The sequence below is a fragment of the Erinaceus europaeus genome, chromosome 2, assembly GCF_950295315.1.
Source record: "Erinaceus europaeus chromosome 2, mEriEur2.1, whole genome shotgun sequence".
Lineage (NCBI taxonomy): Eukaryota > Metazoa > Chordata > Mammalia > Eulipotyphla > Erinaceidae > Erinaceus > Erinaceus europaeus.
This window is the reverse complement of record NC_080163.1, coordinates 43,426,691-43,446,323: the sequence shown is the minus strand read 5'-3', so window position 1 is coordinate 43,446,323 and position 19,633 is coordinate 43,426,691. Positions and strand designations below refer to the sequence as shown.

The window sequence follows — 19,633 nt, the reverse complement described above, 5'->3', positions numbered from 1 at the left end:
GAAAGGGGAAACAAACACAGCTGCCTCAGACTGCCTAGTCAACAACCCTACTTTTGCCTTGTTTTTGCTACATTTTCTGCGCCTCAGTTTCAAGAAACTTGGGTATTTTTGTAGTAACAGTGGTCTTTATTCCATTCCTCATTATTTTACGTGGCCTTGTTTAAGTGGTTCTTTGTGACTTTAACAAGGCACTGGTAAAGGACTAGTCATAAGAGACTACATTTTACAGTTGAGAAAGCAATCCTATCCTTGGGAAGGATAGGATCCATTAAAACTGAAGTATTCTCCAGATACATCAGTTTGTACCTACCATCTATGGAACCACATATGAAAAGTACCACCAGTAGTAGTTCTATCTGCAGTCAGAAAGGTGTTGGTGCAATGGATAATGTTATTAGACTGTCAAGCATGAGGTCCCAAGTTTGAGCCTTTACACTGCATGTACCAGAATGATGCTCTGGTGCACACTCACATACATGCTCAAGAGCAGTCTCCCTCCCATTATTAATAAATTAATTTTGAAAATCAAAGCCTCGGTTCTAGACTTAACTGTTACTACTTGGATATGACCATATCCAAGTTAACTCGCTAACTGAAGGTTTTTGAAAATAGGTGGTTGGCGAAGTTGGGCAGCAGTTTACCAGTAGAAGGCACATTATTATGCTCAAGGACTAGGTTCAAGCCCCCAGTCCCCGCCTGTTAGGAGAAAGAGAAAAGCTTCATGAGTGATGAAGCAGTACTGCAGGTCTCTCTCTCTCTCTCTCCCCCCCCATTTCCCTCCCTCACCATCTCCCTGGTTCCCTCTTGATTTCTGCCATTATCCAATAAAGTTAAACTTAAGAAAAAGAAAATAGGTGGTTGTGTTTTAGTTCTGGTAAAAATGAAGTAAATGCACTCCACTACTTTGTTTAGCCCATTGAATTTAGTTAAAGTCCCTGAAATGAGACTTTACATGGAGTAGCATTCTCATTCTCAAGATCAAATCCACAGTTATATTTGGAGACTAAAAAATTATTAAAATTATTAAAAGTAACAAGCAATTATCAATTAGTAAACTAGCTATAGAAAGCTAAGTCAGTGGTCCAGGAGATGGCACAGTGATAAAGCTTTGGACTCTCAAGCATGAGGTCCTGAGTTCGATCCCCGACAGCACATGTGCCAGGGTGATGTCTGGTTCTTTCTCATTAGTAAATAGTACTAACATTTACTTCATTTTACAAATCTTTATTTCCAAGGTCAAAACTCAACTGATACTTAGCTGAAGAAAAAGATGATGGAAATACATCCATAAAGACTGAACTGATTAATTCTGCTTGAGCAAGAATTATGAAAACTGCATTACTATAGTGAGAAAAAAAATCCACACACAACTCATTACTTTAGTCAAACTAGTTCTAAAGAAATGGCTACCTCAAAAGAATGATTTAAGAGTCAAGGTGAAGAACAACAACAACAAAAAAAAAATCTTAAAGCAGCCATATTAATGGTACTTAAAAAATTATCATAGATGGTTATAAATAAAATCTGAAAATCCAAAAGACATAATACTCCCTTCTCTAATCCAACTTTTTAGCCCTTTTCTCCACTCTGACACCGTTCTCAGACAATATTCTCATCCAACCTCAGGCTAGCTACCAAACTCAAGCAAAATTACCATAGTTGTATGCCCCAGAAACATGCCTAAAATGGTTCTCCTAGCTTTCTTCTACCCTAAAATCCCTAATCTCATCTGCTCTGATCCTACTTTTTGGTTCTTGTTCATTAACCATTTTGTCTCAGCTTAGGTCATACCACCTTCCAGACACCAAATTACAGATGCTGCCATGACTCCAACCCTGCTTTTCTGGGCAGATGACCTCACCAATGTGTCCTGGGCCGTCGTATCTCCAGAGCTTTGGAGAAAGATGGAAAGATAGAAAAGATAGAAACAGGATGGGGGTATGAATCAACCTGTCAACACCCATGCTCTGCAGAGCAGCAGCTACAGAAGCCAGAACTTCTACCCTCTGCTCCCCATAAACCACCTTGATCCATACTCCCAGTGGGAAAGAAGTGATAGGATAAAGATAAGAGGACTCTGCACTCCAGCTCCATCAGCACCCAGAGAGAGAGAAGGAAAAGGAGAGGGACATATGGAGGTAGCTATGATGTCAGGAGTGGCTTAGAGGGAAAGAGGGGGTTGAATCAGAAAAAGAAAGGGCCACTATGTATAAATGTGGACAGATAGTTATACAGAAGATGGTTGGCCCATGTCTAAAACTTTAGGGGAATTGTGGTGGATTACAGTGGGGAGACTGAAGAAGATTCAGAACTCTGGTGGTGGGAATGATGTGGATTCAAACCCCTGTGGACATGTAATTCTATAATATAAAAAAGAAAAAAGAAAAAAAGAAAGAGTAAAATGTCGAGACTGGATAGTGCACTGCTTTGTCCTGTGTGTGACCCAGGTCAAAAATGAATTCTTACCACACTGATAGAAGCTTTGGTGCTGTGGTTTCTTTCCTTCTCTACTTCTGCCTCCCTATCCAAAAAAGCCAGTCCAGAGCAGTGAAGATTGGAGATGAGCCAAAAGGGTGTGTGTGTGTGTGTGTGTGTGTGTGTGTGTGTGTGTGTGTGTGTTGTGTGTGTGTGTGTGTGTGTGTAGGATGTCACAAAGACTGGGATTTAGCTTAGTGATAGAGTACATATTTTATACGCCTAATGCTCAATCCCTGGCACTACATGAGAGGGCAACAAAGACAAGTGGAACTAAATGGGTGGTGAAGCAGTGTTTTGGTTTTTCTCTCACAAAAATTAAATTTAAAAAATTAGTGTAAAGAGCATGCCCCACATGCATACGGTCCTGGTTCAATTCAGCATTTTAAAAAGGACACTTTAAAATGTGAGGGGAAGTATAGAAAAAGTGTATTGTCTGTCATTCAATCACTACAGATGTTATAGGTAATTTTGATATATTTGGATATTATTACCTTTTAATCCAAAAACAATTATATATGAACTCTTTTCAAGCCTGCCTGATATCTAATGAGTAAATTTCATGGAGGCTACCCATATGCAGCCTGACACTGGGCAGGCTTCCATGTCTGCTCAATAATCTTGATTTCAAGAGACCACTCCAGTATTATTCCACTAGGCCAGTGCCATTTTCATCTAATGCATAAGCACGTATCTTTATGTATATGAAAGGTTAAGAACTTGTCTTTCAAACACTGCAATTCAGAATGCCAAAGTAGCAAACAAAGAAATTACCATGAACCTCTTAGAATTCAATACAAAATATAACTGTGGTGAAATGCCTTACTCATAGTTATGACAGTCTTTTAAAATTTCCCATCGAATGCAATAAGAAAATCAAACACTGATCTCTGACAAAGGTTTTCACATTAAACAGTTGTTGCTCTGTCAAGAACAGCAAATGTTGTGACCAGAGAATTAGCTCTGCAACAGAGCACAGGACTTGCATGTCTGAGTTTCCCAGTTCCATGTGAAGCAGAGTGGGGCTCTGGCTTTTATTTCATATGACATAATCTTAAAAAAAAAAAAAAGCACAATGTATGTTCACATGTTAACACACCTAAATTCTTCTAGACAGCTTACAGGAAAGTTTATATTAAAAACTAATAAAATCATATGCAAGCGCAGTTACAGAACTAGAGACTAATTAATTCAAGTCAAGAGTCTGTTGTAGGAAGCTCATGGATTAAAAGATGGAAATAAAGGCATACTGTAATCAAAACCCAGTCCATATAGCTGTCACAGAGTCAACTGAAACATCTACAGTACTCTAGTACCACCAGAGTCTAATATAAAAAAAAAATTCTAAAAAGCTTTCTTAAGCTAACTCTTCTCACTGCAAGCAGGTGTACTAAACATAGGTCAACTTACTTAGTTAAGTATTTAATTTCAGAGCATTAATTTATAAAGATATACAATGGCAACCACTACCACCATTAAAGATGATGTAAATCATATTTGCTGACTTGCAAAGAGTATGCCACAATAAAAGTATTGAGTATAGACTTCCAGGTCAGATAAATCTCAGATCAAATTTCAGCTGTATGTATATCTATTATTGAGCAAATAAAAACTCAGTAATAGTTTTTACCAGGATAAAACAGGTAAGGTATATTTTAGTATAGTGGCTAGCAGGTGGTAAGCAGTATAGTGAATTTTATTTTCATTGTTAAAAAGATAAAAGAAAGGAATAGAGCGGTAGTGGGGGTTAGGCGCATGTGGTGCAAAGCACAAGGACTGGCATTAAGGTTCCCGGGTTTGAGCCTCTGGCTCCCCACCTGCAGGGGAAGTCGCTTCACAGGCAGTGAAGCTCTCTCCCCCTTCTCTCTCGGTTTCTCTCTGTCCAATTCAACAACAATGACATCAATAACAACAATAATAACTACAACAAGGGAGTCAGATGGTGGCGCAGTGGGTTAAGCACACATGGCGCAAAGCGAAGGCTGAAGGATCCCGGTTCCAGGCCCCCCCCCCAAGTTGCTTCATAAGCAGTGAAGCAGGTCTGCAGGTGTGAATCTTTCTCTCTCCTTCTCTGTCTTCCCCTCGTCTCTCCATTTCTCTCTGTCCTGCCCTACGATGACATCAACAACAATAATGGCTGCAGCAATGGAACATGGGCAACAAAAGGGAATAAATAAATAAACACTAAAAAAAAAGATAAAAGAACAGAAGAGTACAAATACACATATCCAGAATAAAGTATGGAATGCTATACCTCCAAATATGTAGTAGAATTACAAATGATATATAATAGAACTTTTACAATCAGAAAAATATGAAGCTATTTAAATTTTGCAAAAAGAAAATGTCTCACAATAATAAAGCTAGAAGCACTACAAAGGTTGGGAAACTCTGACTATGATCAAATATTTTCAGGAAGACAATTGCAAAACTAAGAGATTAGTAAATTAAGTGCTTCTCTTCACTACAACAACAATTTATCTTTTAAAATGAACATTAACTACATCCCATTCATAAGTTCCACATCAAACTATTATCCAAATCAAATTAAAATTTTTATGCCTGATAGACTAACATTATCAAGCTCCTCAAATACATGTTCTGTCCAATATATTTAAAAAAAAAAAAAAAAAAAAAGACCACAGCTACATTTCTCTTTGGGACTGCTACCACCATGTGTTCAATATACCTGGGCAAGAACCAAGATAAATTTTACTCTTAAATAGCCAGGGAGGTGGCTCAACAATAAAGCAGTATTTTCTGGCGGTTCTAGGCTATATTCCTGGCATCAGGTTGGAATAGGAAGGACTCCATGGGTAGTGGAAAGATGCATTACTATCTCCTCTACTCATTCTGAAAAGGGGGGAGAGGAGGAGTTAGGTCATGGGGGGTGAATGAGTGGTAATACACATGTATGTGGCCCTAGGTTCAATTTCCAGCATCAATTAAAAAGAAAATCATCTTAAGTAGCATCTCCATTACCAGATCCTAAAATATACCAATTTTCTTCCTCTTAAGACTACAGATTTAGTTGATGGGGTTTACAGTCAACAATATTTATACCCCTTTCCCGTATTAGGGTTTACAGTCAACAATATTTATACCCCTTTCCCGTATTAGGGAGCTACTGATCCAGCTTTCTGGTCCTTTTCCAGCCATGACATCATCTCCCCAGACAATAACTTGGATCCACTTGCATATATCAGATTTCAGGCTGGGTGGGGTGGACTAGTATAGCCACAGGCCCTTTGGAATATAACTAAAATATGCCTACTAGCTATCTACAAAATGGAAGACCCCACCAAAAAAATATTCATCTGCACTATTCCAGCCTTTAGGTTCATGTTTGTTCAACAATTTGTTTGGTTTTGTATGTTAACTCTCTTTTCAGCCACCAGGTTCCAGATGCTAGCATGATGCCGACCAGATTTCCCTGGACATACCACCCCATCAATGTGTCCTGGAACTCTGCTTCCCTAGAGCCCCACCCTACTACAGAAAGAGAGAGGCAGGCTGGTAGTATGGATTGACCTGTCAATGCCCATGTTCAGCAGGGAAGCAATTACAGAAGCCAGACCTTCAACCTTCTGCATCCCATAATGACTTTGGGTCCATATTCCCAGAGGGATAAAGAATAGGAAAGCTATCAGGGAAGGGGATGGGATACGGAGATCTGGTGGTGGCAACTGCCTGGAGTTGTAACCCTCTTATCCTATGGTCTTGTCAATGTTTCCTTTTTATAAATTAAAAAAACAAAAAAACTACAGATTTAGGTTTAAAACATTGTGGGCGGGGCATATAGCAGAATAGTTATGCAAAAAAGACTCAGGCCTGAGGCTCTGGGGTCCCAAGTTCAATCCCCCACAACACCATTAACCGGAGCAGAGCAGTGCTCCAGGGAGGAAAATTTAATTTGTGTGTGTACACAGATGCCATGCTAATTATTATGCTATACATCTCTGGACAATAAATGAGGCTGATGCTGGGGTCAGAGTAGGTAGATCACTAGAAATAAACTTGAAGTTACAAAACTTTGTCTCTGAAAGTGTGTGGCCCAGAGTGAAGCCCCAGAGACTGAGGGAGGATGGAAAGAAGGAAGGAAGGAAGGAAGGAAGGAAGGAAGGAAGGAAGGAAGGAAGGAAGGAAGGAAGGAAGGAAGGAAGGACTCATTAGACTAGTATCACTAGGGGAAGGAAGGACTCATTAGACTAGTAGTATCAACCCTAGTGACATGAATATTTTGTCTGTATACAGAAAACACTGATTTAAAACTATTTTGAAATTAAGTCACTGAACAGTAAAATAAAACTGAATGTATAGTCCTTAATGTTAGTTGCATTGGCAGTTTAGTAATGTACATGTATAACTATCAATTATGAAAAATGAATAAATTTGGGGGTCAGGTGGTGGCACGTGCAGTTGAGCATACACATCACCATATGCAAGGAACCATGTTCAAGCCCCGCTCCCTACCTATAAGGGAAAGCTTCACAAATGGTGAAGCAGATCTGCCTGCAGTTATCTATCTTTCTCCCTCTGTATCTCCTCTTTCCTTCTCAAGGGGAAAAGGGGGGGATTAACAATAACTTTTATCAAATTCAATTAGGGTGTCGGATGGTAGAGCAGCATCAGGTTAAGTGCACATGGTGCAAAGCACAAGAACCAGAGTAAGGATCCTGGTTCAAGCCCCCAGCTCCCTAAATGCAGGGAGGTCACTTCACTAGTGGTGAAGCAGGTCTGCAGGTGTCTTTCTCTACCCCTCTCTCTTCCCTTCTCTTGAGTTCTCTCTGTCCTATCCAACAACAATGACAACAATGACAACATTAATAATAACAACAACAATGATAAACAACAAGGGCAACAAAAGGGGGAAAAATAGCCTCCAGGAGCAGTAGATTCATAATGCAGGCATGGAGTCCCAACGATAACCCTGGAGGAAAGGAAGGGAGGGAGAGAGGGAGGGAGGGAGAAAGGGAGGGAGAGAGGGAGGGAAGGGGGGAAAGAAGGAAGGAAGGAAAGAAGGGAGGGAGGGAGGAAGGTTGGTTCAATTACATTTCATTTCAATTTCAATTCATTCACTTTTAAGACTTAGGATTGCAAAAACTCATGCAAGCTGTTTCTTTCTCTAGAACCTTCACAGGTAGAGCAACCTTAAGCTGAGAGAACAGGAATAAATCAAGCTTAACCACACTAACTACATTTCACTTCAAGTAAACCTGGAAATCATTTGTGGAACTACAAAGATCCACTGAACAGTCAAAAAAACCTCTGATGTCATCTATCTGAAATACTTCTATAATGTTAAGTAAGATAGGGTCAAATGTATTATTTTTAACATTAATATCTCCTAGCGCTTTATATAGTAAGTCAGCAACAAAGCCAAATCTAGCTTCAACTCTTCAAACCACAATGCAAGCATGAGGATATTAATGCAGCTGGCCTCTTGGCCCCTGGAGCTTTTAAAAGAGATTTGACCTTCACCTGATAAGTTTAACTCTTAAATGATATCGCTTTGGCTTGTTACTTATTTGGAGGTACTTGGCTTAAATTTTTCTACAAGTATTATCTGTCTACTGAAAAATCTACAGAAAGTAGAAGTAAATTACCCATGGTGTACTACTCTTCCACACCCCTCCACAATTTAAGAAACATAAGGGCAAAAATCTTTGGTTCTTTCACTAGCATATCCCTATCATGGATACCCAACATTACTCATTTTATCTATCCTCCCAAGTCAGCAATAAATCATTAAGCAAGAACTGAGTACCTTTTCTAGCAACATACTAAATCCTGAAAGAATATTGTTAAAGTAGTTCTCATCTTTCCAAAGTTTAAAGCCTAGCTGCAAAAATAACATGAACAAAGCAAATACAACTATGTAACAATTCAAGAAAGCAGATAATTAGGTGAAAAATTCAAGTGGCAACTATAATGATAATGCAATATGGCCTTCAGCATAGATATGGAGAAAAAGTAGGTTCTGAAGGAACAGCAGGTTTTAAACAGGTGAAATGGGAATTTCAAAAATATAATGAACAATTATCATACTGAAGGCATGAGTTCAAACTGGTCTGAGCAGGCAGAATAGATTGGGAAAATGGAGAGAGTAACTAAAGCCTGGAATAAATCAGTGGCAGTGGAGACAGGGACAAATGTCACAAAACATCAGAGCAGTCTGTACTTCCACTGCATATTATAATACCTGCAGCAACTCTTAAAAATACAGACACTTGGATCTCAATCAAGTAATTCTAATTTAATTCTTCACTTACACCAAGAATTTTTTTTTAATTCCCAGGAATTTTAATGTGCTATCCAACTTAAGAATCAAAGGAAAATAAAAACAATGGAACCTGGCAAGTTGCTACACAACGTGAAAACTCAAGAAATTACGAGGGAGGGTGGAATATATATAAACTTTTTGAATAATGGCATTAAACATGTGAGCCCTTCTGGCCTTCATACCACATTGCCTACAGTGTTCCGTGTAGTGAAGGTACTGGTTCTAATTAATTCAGATTATCTTTTTCCACACAATTATTTTTCAACAAAAATAACCAAAACCTAAAGTGAATCATTTTAAGAGAAGTAAAGCTTAACCTAAGAATATAAAACACAGTCTTCTCAGTTTTCCCAATGGAAATAATCTCAACCTCCTTACAACCTCCATGGCATCTTTATGGTACCTAAGATAGCACTCCCAATTAATGTCTGTTTCCAACATGGTGCCAAGCACACTACATTGCATGTGACAGATACTCAAAATGAACTGAGTGACAGGCAAACACTGCCATTTAAGTTCTAGTTGTCACTAGAGATTCTAAATGTTTCTGAATGCTACACAAGTAAGCAAAAATATATACTTAGTGGCTTCTGCTTCCTGCAGAACCTTTTATCATTCTAAGCTTTCCTCAAGTGTACTCAACTGCCCTCCTCCTTTATTCTCACTCCATCACTTTTTGACAGGACCTCATCAACCATGATATGAGTCAATATGAGAAAACTAAATATTTTTTTCTGTAGGAGAAGCATGTCCAGAGACCACCTAAAATACATTTCTGAATTTCAAGATAATCTCTTTGCTTAAATTTCAATCAAACATCAATCACTGTTCTTAGATCTCATTTGGATAATGAAATATTATTTAAGTACTATTATACCCTTTAAGCCTTTAGTATGAGCATATACCACCTTTACTTACACTCATATCACAAATAGAAAGTACTGTTTCTGTGGCATTCTGGTGAGAAACCAGAATATTTATCATGTTTAACCCACACCAAGACTCAAAGGAGACCTTATAGACTCATTACAGTGAGTTCTACTATAGAACAGTAAGAACAGATTTATCATATATTCTTCCCTCACCAAAGGTTATTTATAAAATGATTTTCTAACCACAGTTGCCATTTTGTATCACTTCAGCACTATACATGATAGATAACTGATCCATATACATATAAGTTCATATTTTCCTGTTAAGACCACTATCAAAGGCATTTTTCAAATTATCCATTTTTTATATTTCTAATTTTCAAGCTAGGTATGATTTTTAAATGTGTCCCACATTTTCACTGTCATTTATCAATTTTTTTTTCCATTTGCTTTTAACTAAGCCTGTAATCTCATTTTTTCTGAGGTAGACTGCATATGATCAAAACATGGAAAGGCTTAAAATACTCAATACACTTCACTAATTTCACAATATAGTAGAAACAAGATAAACATAGGAAGACACTTATTTTCAACATACGAATACCATCACAACTTACTACTATACACTCATATAGGCATCTATATAAGCAAACAATATTCAAGGCAAATGAATGAAAGAGAAAGTATCAAGATACTTCTTAAAAAGGTGTTAAATTGGAAAAAAAAAAAGTAGTAACAACTAATTTGTGCAAATTTCTATAGTTCTAAATTTATTTCCTTTTTGACATAGTAAAATACTGGATACACACACATACACACACACTATACAGACCCTAAGTTAGCATTAAATAACTGCAATTTTTAAAAAGTATATTAAGGGATTTAAAAAGATGCTAACAAAGAGAGAAATCAACAATTAAATGTTAATGTCAAATTTCACGGCGTTATTTATTTTTTAAAAACATGACATTAAAATTGCAAAAGTACTACCCATTTTACCTAGCATAGCTTTACTTGGATAACATTCTATACAGTGCATAAAAAAAAAAAAATTCGACAAGGAGACCGCTTTTTTGGCATTACTTTTCACCCCAAATTGGATGGCAACCAAGATTTAATAACGTAATTTTAGGTGCAACAAAGAACATTAACCTTAAGAGCTACAAGTTAGAAGTAAAGTGTTACAGCACCAACAACTTACTTTCAAGTGTTCCATAGAAAAAGAGATTGCATATGTATGGGTGTGTACATGTAGACTGGTGAATTTAGATTAAGGGTGGTAGCTAAGAGTATGTATTGGGGGGGGGGGCGGCTAGGGCTTCACATATGTACACTTCTACCTCTCCCAGGTTGATATCATTCTTCTTTATTGAGAAGGGACAGGGAGGGGGGAGAGATACACACCCCATCATCCATGGATCATCCCCTGGTGCTATGGTATAGGCTTCAAGCAAAGTAAGGTACATATTTCACTTAGTAAAGTATTTCTCACCTCTAAATAATGATATTTTTTTAAGTTTAAATTTTTTTAAATAAATAGTTAGGAAAGGGGTGGGTAGTGGCATACCCAGTAGAGCATATGCATTTCCACGTGCAAGGACATTGGCTTAAACCCCAAAGAAGGAGGGAAGCTTCATGAACAGTGCTGCAGGTGTCTCTCCCTCCCCCCACCCTGCCCAATTTCTCTGTGCTTATCAAAAAGAAAGAAAGGGAGGGGGTGGCCACTGAAAACAACGTATATGTCGTCGTGCACATACCAAGCCCCAGCAATAATCTTGCTGGCAATATAAAAAAAAAAAAAAAAAAAAAAAACAGGAGCTAGGTTATAATGCACCCAGTTGAGGACACATGTTACCATGTACAAGTCCCCTACTACATGGAGAAAGTCTCACAATTGAAGAAGCAGTGCTGCAGGTGCTATCTCTATCTCTCTACCTCTTCATCTATCCCTCCTCATTCAATTTCTCTCTGCCCTATCAAATAAAGAAAAAAAGGAAAAATGGCCACCAGGAGTAGTAGACTTATCATGCAGGAAGGAGCCATCAACAACCCTGGTAGCAGTTTAAAATGAATATGAACACTGGGGAAGGAAGGTGCACATACAAAGCCACTTGTTCATTGCTTGCAAAATTTGCCCCACTCAAGTCAAGGAGCCAAAAACATAGTTGACATATATAGCTAAAACAACTTAAATATATGGGTTGTTATGAAAAACTCCTCTTCAACAACAATTTGTTACTCACATTGCCCATGTACTCCGAGAGCAGGTCCTGCAGTGCCTGGCGGACAGCATTACACTCTGCCACAATTCTCTCTCGGCGGTCGTCGCGGGTGCAGGATGAGTCGGCCATCAAGGCAGCCCCACTAATGATGCTTTCCAGGCGCTCCTCTAACGAGGGTCTAAAGCGCTCTTCACTGAAGCTCAAGGGATCCACGATTATTTGTTTCTGCAAAGGAAATGCTATTGAATATTTATGCTAATCTCTTTTCCCTCCAATATTTAAGAAGGAAAATGCTGAATAAGAACAACAAGATTGGGGGGGGGGGGTAGATAGCATAATGGTTATGCAAACAAGACTGTCATGCCTAAGGTTCTGAAGTCCCAACTTCAATCCCCCACATCACCATAAACCAGAGCTGATTATTGCCATGGTTAAAAAAAAAAAAAAAAAAAAATCATGATCTAACACAAAAATTCTAATGCTTAAAAGAAAAAATTTTCAACTTACTGTTTTATTTATTTTGTTGGGTAGAGACAAAGAAAAGCTGAAAGAGAGTGGAAGAGAAGAGGGAGGAAGGAAATCTGCTTCAATGCTTCACCACTTGCAAAGCTTTCCCACTGCAAGTGGGGGCTGGGGACTTGAACCTGGGTCCCTGTACACTATAACGTGTGCTGAATCAGGTACACCACTGCCCAGCCCCTCCCCCCCAAAAGAACATTCTTAATAGGAATCATCTCATACAGGTTGCTATGGCTGATGATTTCTTAAAGCAGGCACCAGAAAAATATGATTTAGCAAAACAGAGCCTGGGTAAGACATGACATGGCAAATGTAAATGCAAATACAAATGTCTGAGCATAAAAGTCAAGTTCTCGGGGTGGACAGTGTGTTTCTTTGCTATGTACACAGCCCAGGTTCAAACCTGACCCCTCCCCAACCATATTAAAGGAAGCTTGGTGCTGCAGTTTCTTTCACTCTCTCTCCCTCTATCCAAATATATAAATAAATAAATTTCATACTACTTAACCTGAACATCTCAAGGTCAACTTATACATTATTAGTAAATCACCAAATGAAAGTTACAAAGAAAAAAATTTTTAAATCCCTCTTTTACTCTACTATAGAGTATAAAACTACAATATGACATTAACAGAAAATTTTCCCTACCAGAAAATATATTTACTGGCTTCTGTCCTCAATTCAGAAGGGATGCTCAAATTCTCTATCTATTTTGCTCACTTTACAATTCAGTCTCACATTTATCCTCAATAAAGCTACTCTACAGGTGTAATTTCCCCCAATAAGAATAAATGCTTGGTCAGCAAAATAGCTCACTTGGATAGTGAGCTGCTTTGCCATGTGTGCCCCTCCTGTACTGGAGGAAGCTTCATTGTTGTGGTTCTTCATCCCTTCCCTCCCAAAAAGAATATTAAACCCTTTCTCTCCCTTTCATTCCTTTGACTCCACTTACATACCAGTGATGAGTAAAGTCATGACATAATCAAGCCCTTCACCTTTACTTACAAAGATAATTTATTCTCACACCTGCAAATGTCTGTGCAAATATTTTGTCTTCCATTTTTCTTCACAGAAGACAATGTTCTTATTGATTTCAACTTAAATGCCAAGATTTTAAGTGCACACTAATTTCTTTCTAAGGAATACTCACTATCAAAACTAAAGACGAAAAAAAAATTTTTTTAATATACACCAGAATAGCTCAGCTCATAGTGTGAGGGATTGAACCTGGAGCCTTAGCATTTTTTTTCTTTTTTTATAAGAAGAGCACTAATCAGAAAAATATCTTGAGTTAGTTATTAACCTACTAATTTTAGTTAATCATTTTCCTTACCAGACTAAGTTATAACAGGATTTCTCTGACCAAAGTTAATACGCAATGCCTTCTGACCAATAGGAATAAGAAATGAATGGTCATAGAATTTTAATAGAGTCAGAGTTACAACAGGACTGCCATCATTTAATAGAAACCCTCACTTTATGAATGAAACTTTCCTGCGGTCTTAAGAGGTTAAGTGGCCATAGATAGAAAATACTCAATTTAGGGGAAAATCTAACTCCTTACTATCTTGAAAGAGGCTTAAGATCTAATACTGACAAATCTGAAAGAGAAAAACAAGAAGGCTAGTAAGCTATAAGATGTATCATAAGTTATTTTAAAAAGTCATGTAATGTTTAGGACTACAGGGCAAAATTTAATTTTAACCCAAGTCTCTAGGTTTAAGACTGTCTTAATGATATATGAAAAATCCTTAATTGGCTATGAATATCAGCAAGTATCATTTACTAAAGCCAAAATAAAGGGATGAGCCAAATGGAAGAAAAGAGAAAATCAAGGAAAAATTATTAACACCAGAATGTGATGGGGGCTCGATGTGATGGGTGGTATATGGGTAGAGTGATAGCCTTTGATGCATAAAGTCCTGGGTTTAAACCCCAGCAGCACACATTCCATAGTGATGATCATGGGTTCTCGTTCTCTGTTTATCTGCATCTTTACCATGTTAAATCATTTTTTATGATTTTTAAAATTTTATTATCTTTATTTATTGGATAGAGAGCCAGAAATTCAGAGGGTGCGGGAAGAGGGAGAGGGAGAGGGAGAAGGAGAGGGGGAGGGGGAGGGGGAGGGGGAGAGACCTGTTTTACCACTTGTAAAACTTTTCCCCCACGGGTGGGGAACAAGGGCTTGAATCCAGGTCCTTGCATACTGTAACATGTACACTCAACCAGGTGCGCCACCACCTGGCCCCTTAAAATCTTTTCTTAATGCACTCCATATACTACAAAACACTTTTTTGTTATGTGAGACAGTGCTGGCCACCTGGCAGACAATCTTTCCTGTGTTAATTGTTTTTTTTAATAGCCCAACTGTTGGTTTAAAAGTTCAGTTTACAGAGTGTGAGACTTTCATGCTTCAGACCCCCCAGTTCAATCCCTGGCACTGTATCTACTAGAGTGGCGTTCTGGCCCCCCCCCCCTTTTTGTAAAGCTATCTCATAAAAATCTTTTTTTGTTAACCTTAAATTACTGCCACCTATCAGAAGTCATGAGTCATTGTGTGTAATAATTTTAAAATACAAAAAATGAAGATTAGAGCTGATAAAATAATCTGGGAGCCCTTGAGATACCTGCCTTGGCATAGCACACACTTTAACATGTCCCCAGGTTCAAGGCTTGCCACCATATAGGAGCACCATGGGTGGCACTTAGGGAGTTCCATAGCTGACTGAACAGTGTGGTAAAGTACCTCTTTCTCTTTATACCCTATCCTCCAAATGAAAAGTGTGTGTGTGTGGGGGGGGGGGGGGGGGAGGGAAACTGGCTCCGAATATGTTTGTGCTTGATTAAATGTTGTTTGTTGTTACAATTTAGTCAAAAATGAAAAACATGTCTCGACATACAAGGGAAATTAAGATGACAACACTCTCTTATAGTCACTTGTGTTTATATCACCCACAGATGGTACTTTCTGAAGAGCAAGAGCTTATATGCACTTTGCCTCTATATCACCCATAACTTCACATCTGCTATTAGGTCAATATCTTGACTTATGTGAACCAAACTTATATCCTTAAGAAAGAATGGCCTGAAAAGAAATACAAACTACATAAGAAAATACAGACATTTAGCAAAGGAGAAGGGAAGGTGGGGAGAAAAGAAGTTAAGAAAAAAGGAAGGAAGTAGGGAGAGGAGGAAAGGAATAAAAGGTGGAGAGGAAGGCTGATTTCAGGTCTTATCAAGATAAAGACTAATGATTCATAAAACTTTTGATTGAGATTGCAAATCAATTGAAACTGAGTTTTCATCTGAAACCACAATCACATTCCTCCCAGAAATACTATTAATTATGTCAAGAACATCAAGCATAACTCACATCAAAGTTATTGAGTGCATAAGCTAGTTCTCCTCCTCCTGCACCCTGATGCTGGGAGGCATCATCTGATGCAGTGGCCTGGGCTGCATTGGAAATTCCTGTAACCGCCTGCTGCAGTTGCTTGTATATCAGATCTCTGTTGGCCTTGTAGGCCGCAACATCAGGGTGCTGCAGACATGCTTGCGATGCAGTATAGAGGATTGGAACATTCTTCTGCAAGATTCCTCTGGCTGCAGCCATCTGATCCCGATGACCAACATCTTTTAATTCCTACAAGAATAAAACAAAAAGTTAAAATAGTCTTTTGAGTTGTAAATGCATCTATTTGGGGCCCAGTGGTGGTGCACCTGTTTGATCACACATGTTACAATGTGCAAGGACCAGGGTTTGAGCCCCCAGCCCCCACCTGCAGGGGGAAAGCTTTACAAAGTGGTGAAGCAAAGCTGCTGGTGTCTCTATCACCTCCCTTTCCTCTCAATTTCTGGCTGTCTCTATCCAATTAATAAAGGTAATTTTTTTAAATTAAAAAATAATTAAAAAAACTAAAAGCATCTATTTCATTTTATCTTATTTTTACCAGCGCACTGCTCAACTCTAGCTGATAGTGGTGCTGGGAACAGATCCTGGGACACTGAAGCCTCATGCATTAAAATCTTTTTGTATAACCATTATGCTATCTCCTCAATCCAAAAAAATACATGTTTTATTTTTTTTATTTTTTCACATGGGTTCTATTCATTAAGAAAACTGTCACTAAGTGTTGAAAAGTTAGAATTTCACTAATTAGACATAATATTTTTATTAACAGTCTAACTTGAAAGTTTAACACAAAAAAAGGGGAAAATGGCTTTATAGTACTCCAATTCCAAGTCACACATCTTTCTACCTGAAGTAATCTAAGTGGAGCAGTGAAGCCCCAGCAACAATAAAAAATAATGTTGCAGGCTGTACTCACAAAGACACTCCCTCGTGGCTCATACAACTCAAAGATCACCTTATGAAAGTAAAGCATAAAGTTGAGGCTCATGTGCACCATGATTTTAATTCAGAGGGTTTGTAGTTCACTGTAACATTCTATATAAATGTGGTCTTAAATGAAAGTGTCCTTCAGATTTCTTTACTACATAACTGCAATACATATTTAAGAGGATTTGAAGCTCCTGGCATGGTATCTTCTTGGTAGATTTGTTGGGAGTACTATGTGACAAATAAGTAAAATACCAGTAATAGACTAGATGAGAACTAAAAACACTTATGGAATTCCACTGTTAAATGTGTATCACCATCAAAAAAGAGAGATTACGATGAAAACCCTAACTGATCACTACATCAGTTCCAACTCTATTTTACATGTAATCATAGGAATTCAATGTTAATGTCACTAAGTAGAATGCCACACATTTAACATTTCAAAATTATGTGTTTTATATGTAAATAGAGTAAAATGACTAACTTATAAAAGACAAAGTCAGTTACTCAATTTAAAATCTACCTTAGCTAATCAATGCCTCATCTTTCCAGAGGAGTTCCTAATTAAGCCATGAGGGACACCAAACTAGGTCCTTTTTTCTAAAACTTCACCTCACTATGTATCTGAGGACTGCATCTTTATCTAAGCCCTGTATGACAGCTTACTTTTCTGTCTAGAAATCTTTTCTCATATGGAATCTGAATTTGCAAGTAATAGCTTACAGCTCTCCAAATGCCCTGTAGCATAGTATATCAGCCTAAATATTCAAAAACAGGACCCTGTGGATTTAGAGAAATCAGTAATCATCTGTTTGTGTGTTTTTTTGTGTTTTTTATATTCATATTTTTAAAAATATTTATTTATTCATTTTCCCTTTTGTTGCCCTTGTTTGATTGTTACAGTTGTTATTATTATTGTTATTATTGATGTCTTCATTGTTGGATAGGACAGAGAGAAATGGAGAGAGGAGAGGGAGACAGAGAGGGGGAGAGAAAGACAGACACCTGCAGGCCTGCTTCACCGCCTGTGAAGCAACCCCCCTACAGGTGGGGAGCCAGGGGCTAGAACCCTGACCTTATGCCAGTCCCTGTGCTTTGCGCCACCTGTGCTTAACCGCTGTGCTACCGCCCGACTCCCGTTTGTGTTTTTTTTTTTTTTTCTTTTTTTGCTACCTGCAGACCTGCTTCACTGCCTGTGAAGCAACTCCCCTGCAGGTGGGGAGCCAGGGCTCGAACCGGGATCCTTATGCCTGTCCTTGCGCTTAACCATTGCGCTACCACCCAACTCCCAGTAATCATTGTAAGACTCAATCTTTAACATGGAATTAAGGCTATCATGCTTAAATAGTTAGTGCACATATTCTATACACCTTTTTAATATTTTGCTCTCACCATAGTATCAGGATCCCTGTGTGTAAGTCATATACTGTCTTCTAATTTTTAATATTTATTTATTTATTTTCCCTTTTGTTGCCCTTGTTAACATTGTTGGGGTTATTGATGTCGTTGTTGTTGGATAGGACAGAGAGAAATGGAGAGAGGAGGGGAAGACGGGGAGAGAAAAACAGACCATCTGTAGACCAGCTAGTCGCTCTTGTGAAGCGACTCCCCTGAAGGTGGGAAGCCGGGGGCTTGAACCGGGATCCTTAGGCTGGTTCTTGGCTTTGCACCATGTGCTCTTAACCCGCTGCGCCACCACCCGACTCCCACTGTCTTCTATTTAAAAAAAAAAGTTTTTCAGCCACTTTTGGCATTCTCCCTATCTATAATCTGAATCAGAATAGACTCTTACCAAGGTTACCAAAAATACTGTGGTCACCTAAAATTAACAAGTGCCAAAATTACTATTCAACACATGACTTTCCAAGGAAACCTTTGAAATGGAAACATATCACTCAAGATACCAGCAAAAAAAAAATTTTTTTAAATACAGTAAAACCAAAATAGGCAGTTCAGGGGGCTGGCGGGCAGTAGCCCACCAGGTTAAGTGCACAAGGAACTAAGCACATGCAAGGACCGGTGTAAGGATCCTGGTTCCAGCCCCCGGTTCCCCACCTGCAGGGGGGTCGCCTCACAAGCAGTGAAGCAGGTCTGCAGGTGTCTATCTTTCTCTCCCCCGTCCTCCTCTTCTCTCTTGATTTCTCTCTGTCCTATCCAACAACAATGACATCAATAATAACAATAATAACTACAACACCACCGATAAACAACAAGGGCAACAAAAGGGAAAAAATAGCCTCCAGGAGCAGTGGAATCATAGTGCAGGCACTGAGCCCCAGCAATAAACCCTGGAGGCAAAAAAAAAAAGAAAAGAAAAGAAAAAAGGAAGGAAAAAAGATATGGGCAAAATATAGAGAAACTACAAAACTGTTATAAGTCTGATTAAGACAAGGAGAAGCAGCAGTTACTAGAAACTAGAAACAAGACACATGAAGAATGCCATCTAGGGGCCAGACAACATGTTGCATGCCTCATAGAGTGCATATGTTAGAATGCACAGGGACCAAGGTTCAAGCCCCCAGTCTCCACCTGCAAGGGGAAAGCTTTATTAACAGTGAAGTAGTGCTACAAAGTATATGTATGTTATCTACTCCTTCCCTCTTGATTCCTGTCTGTTTCTATCAAAAAATAAGTAAATAAATAAATAAACAAACCACCTGCCTGGAACAGTAACAATTAGCTACTCTGAGTAAACCTAGAGGGAAGGAAGTAGAATAAAATCTCAGCCTCAGGGAAGAAGAGAAATGTCAAGAATTCGGGTCTTTAATGATACTGCAAAGTCTTAAGTCTAACAGTCCTGATTTGGAGATTCTAATCAATTAAAAAATAAATCAGCTATTGTTCAAGCAGTTTGGAAACCGAATTTTCTGTGAGCTGTAGCATAAAATATGCTGATACAGGTATCAGTAAATAACAA

The 19,633-nt window shown here is 38.5% G+C and overlaps 1 protein-coding gene across 1 annotated transcript in view; it reads right to left on the bottom strand.

The window, feature by feature from the left end:
* The window catches only part of CTNNA1 (catenin alpha 1), a 174,374-nt gene that overhangs the window by 90,029 nt on the left and 64,712 nt on the right, over positions 1 to 19,633 (bottom strand). The window contains exons 6-7 of the mRNA XM_007517548.3: positions 15,748 to 16,017; positions 11,874 to 12,077 (exon numbers count right to left, since the gene is read on the bottom strand). Of these exons, the coding sequence (XP_007517610.1) occupies positions 11,874 to 12,077; positions 15,748 to 16,017 (474 nt within the window). The remainder of the gene's footprint in view (positions 1 to 11,873; positions 12,078 to 15,747; positions 16,018 to 19,633) is intronic.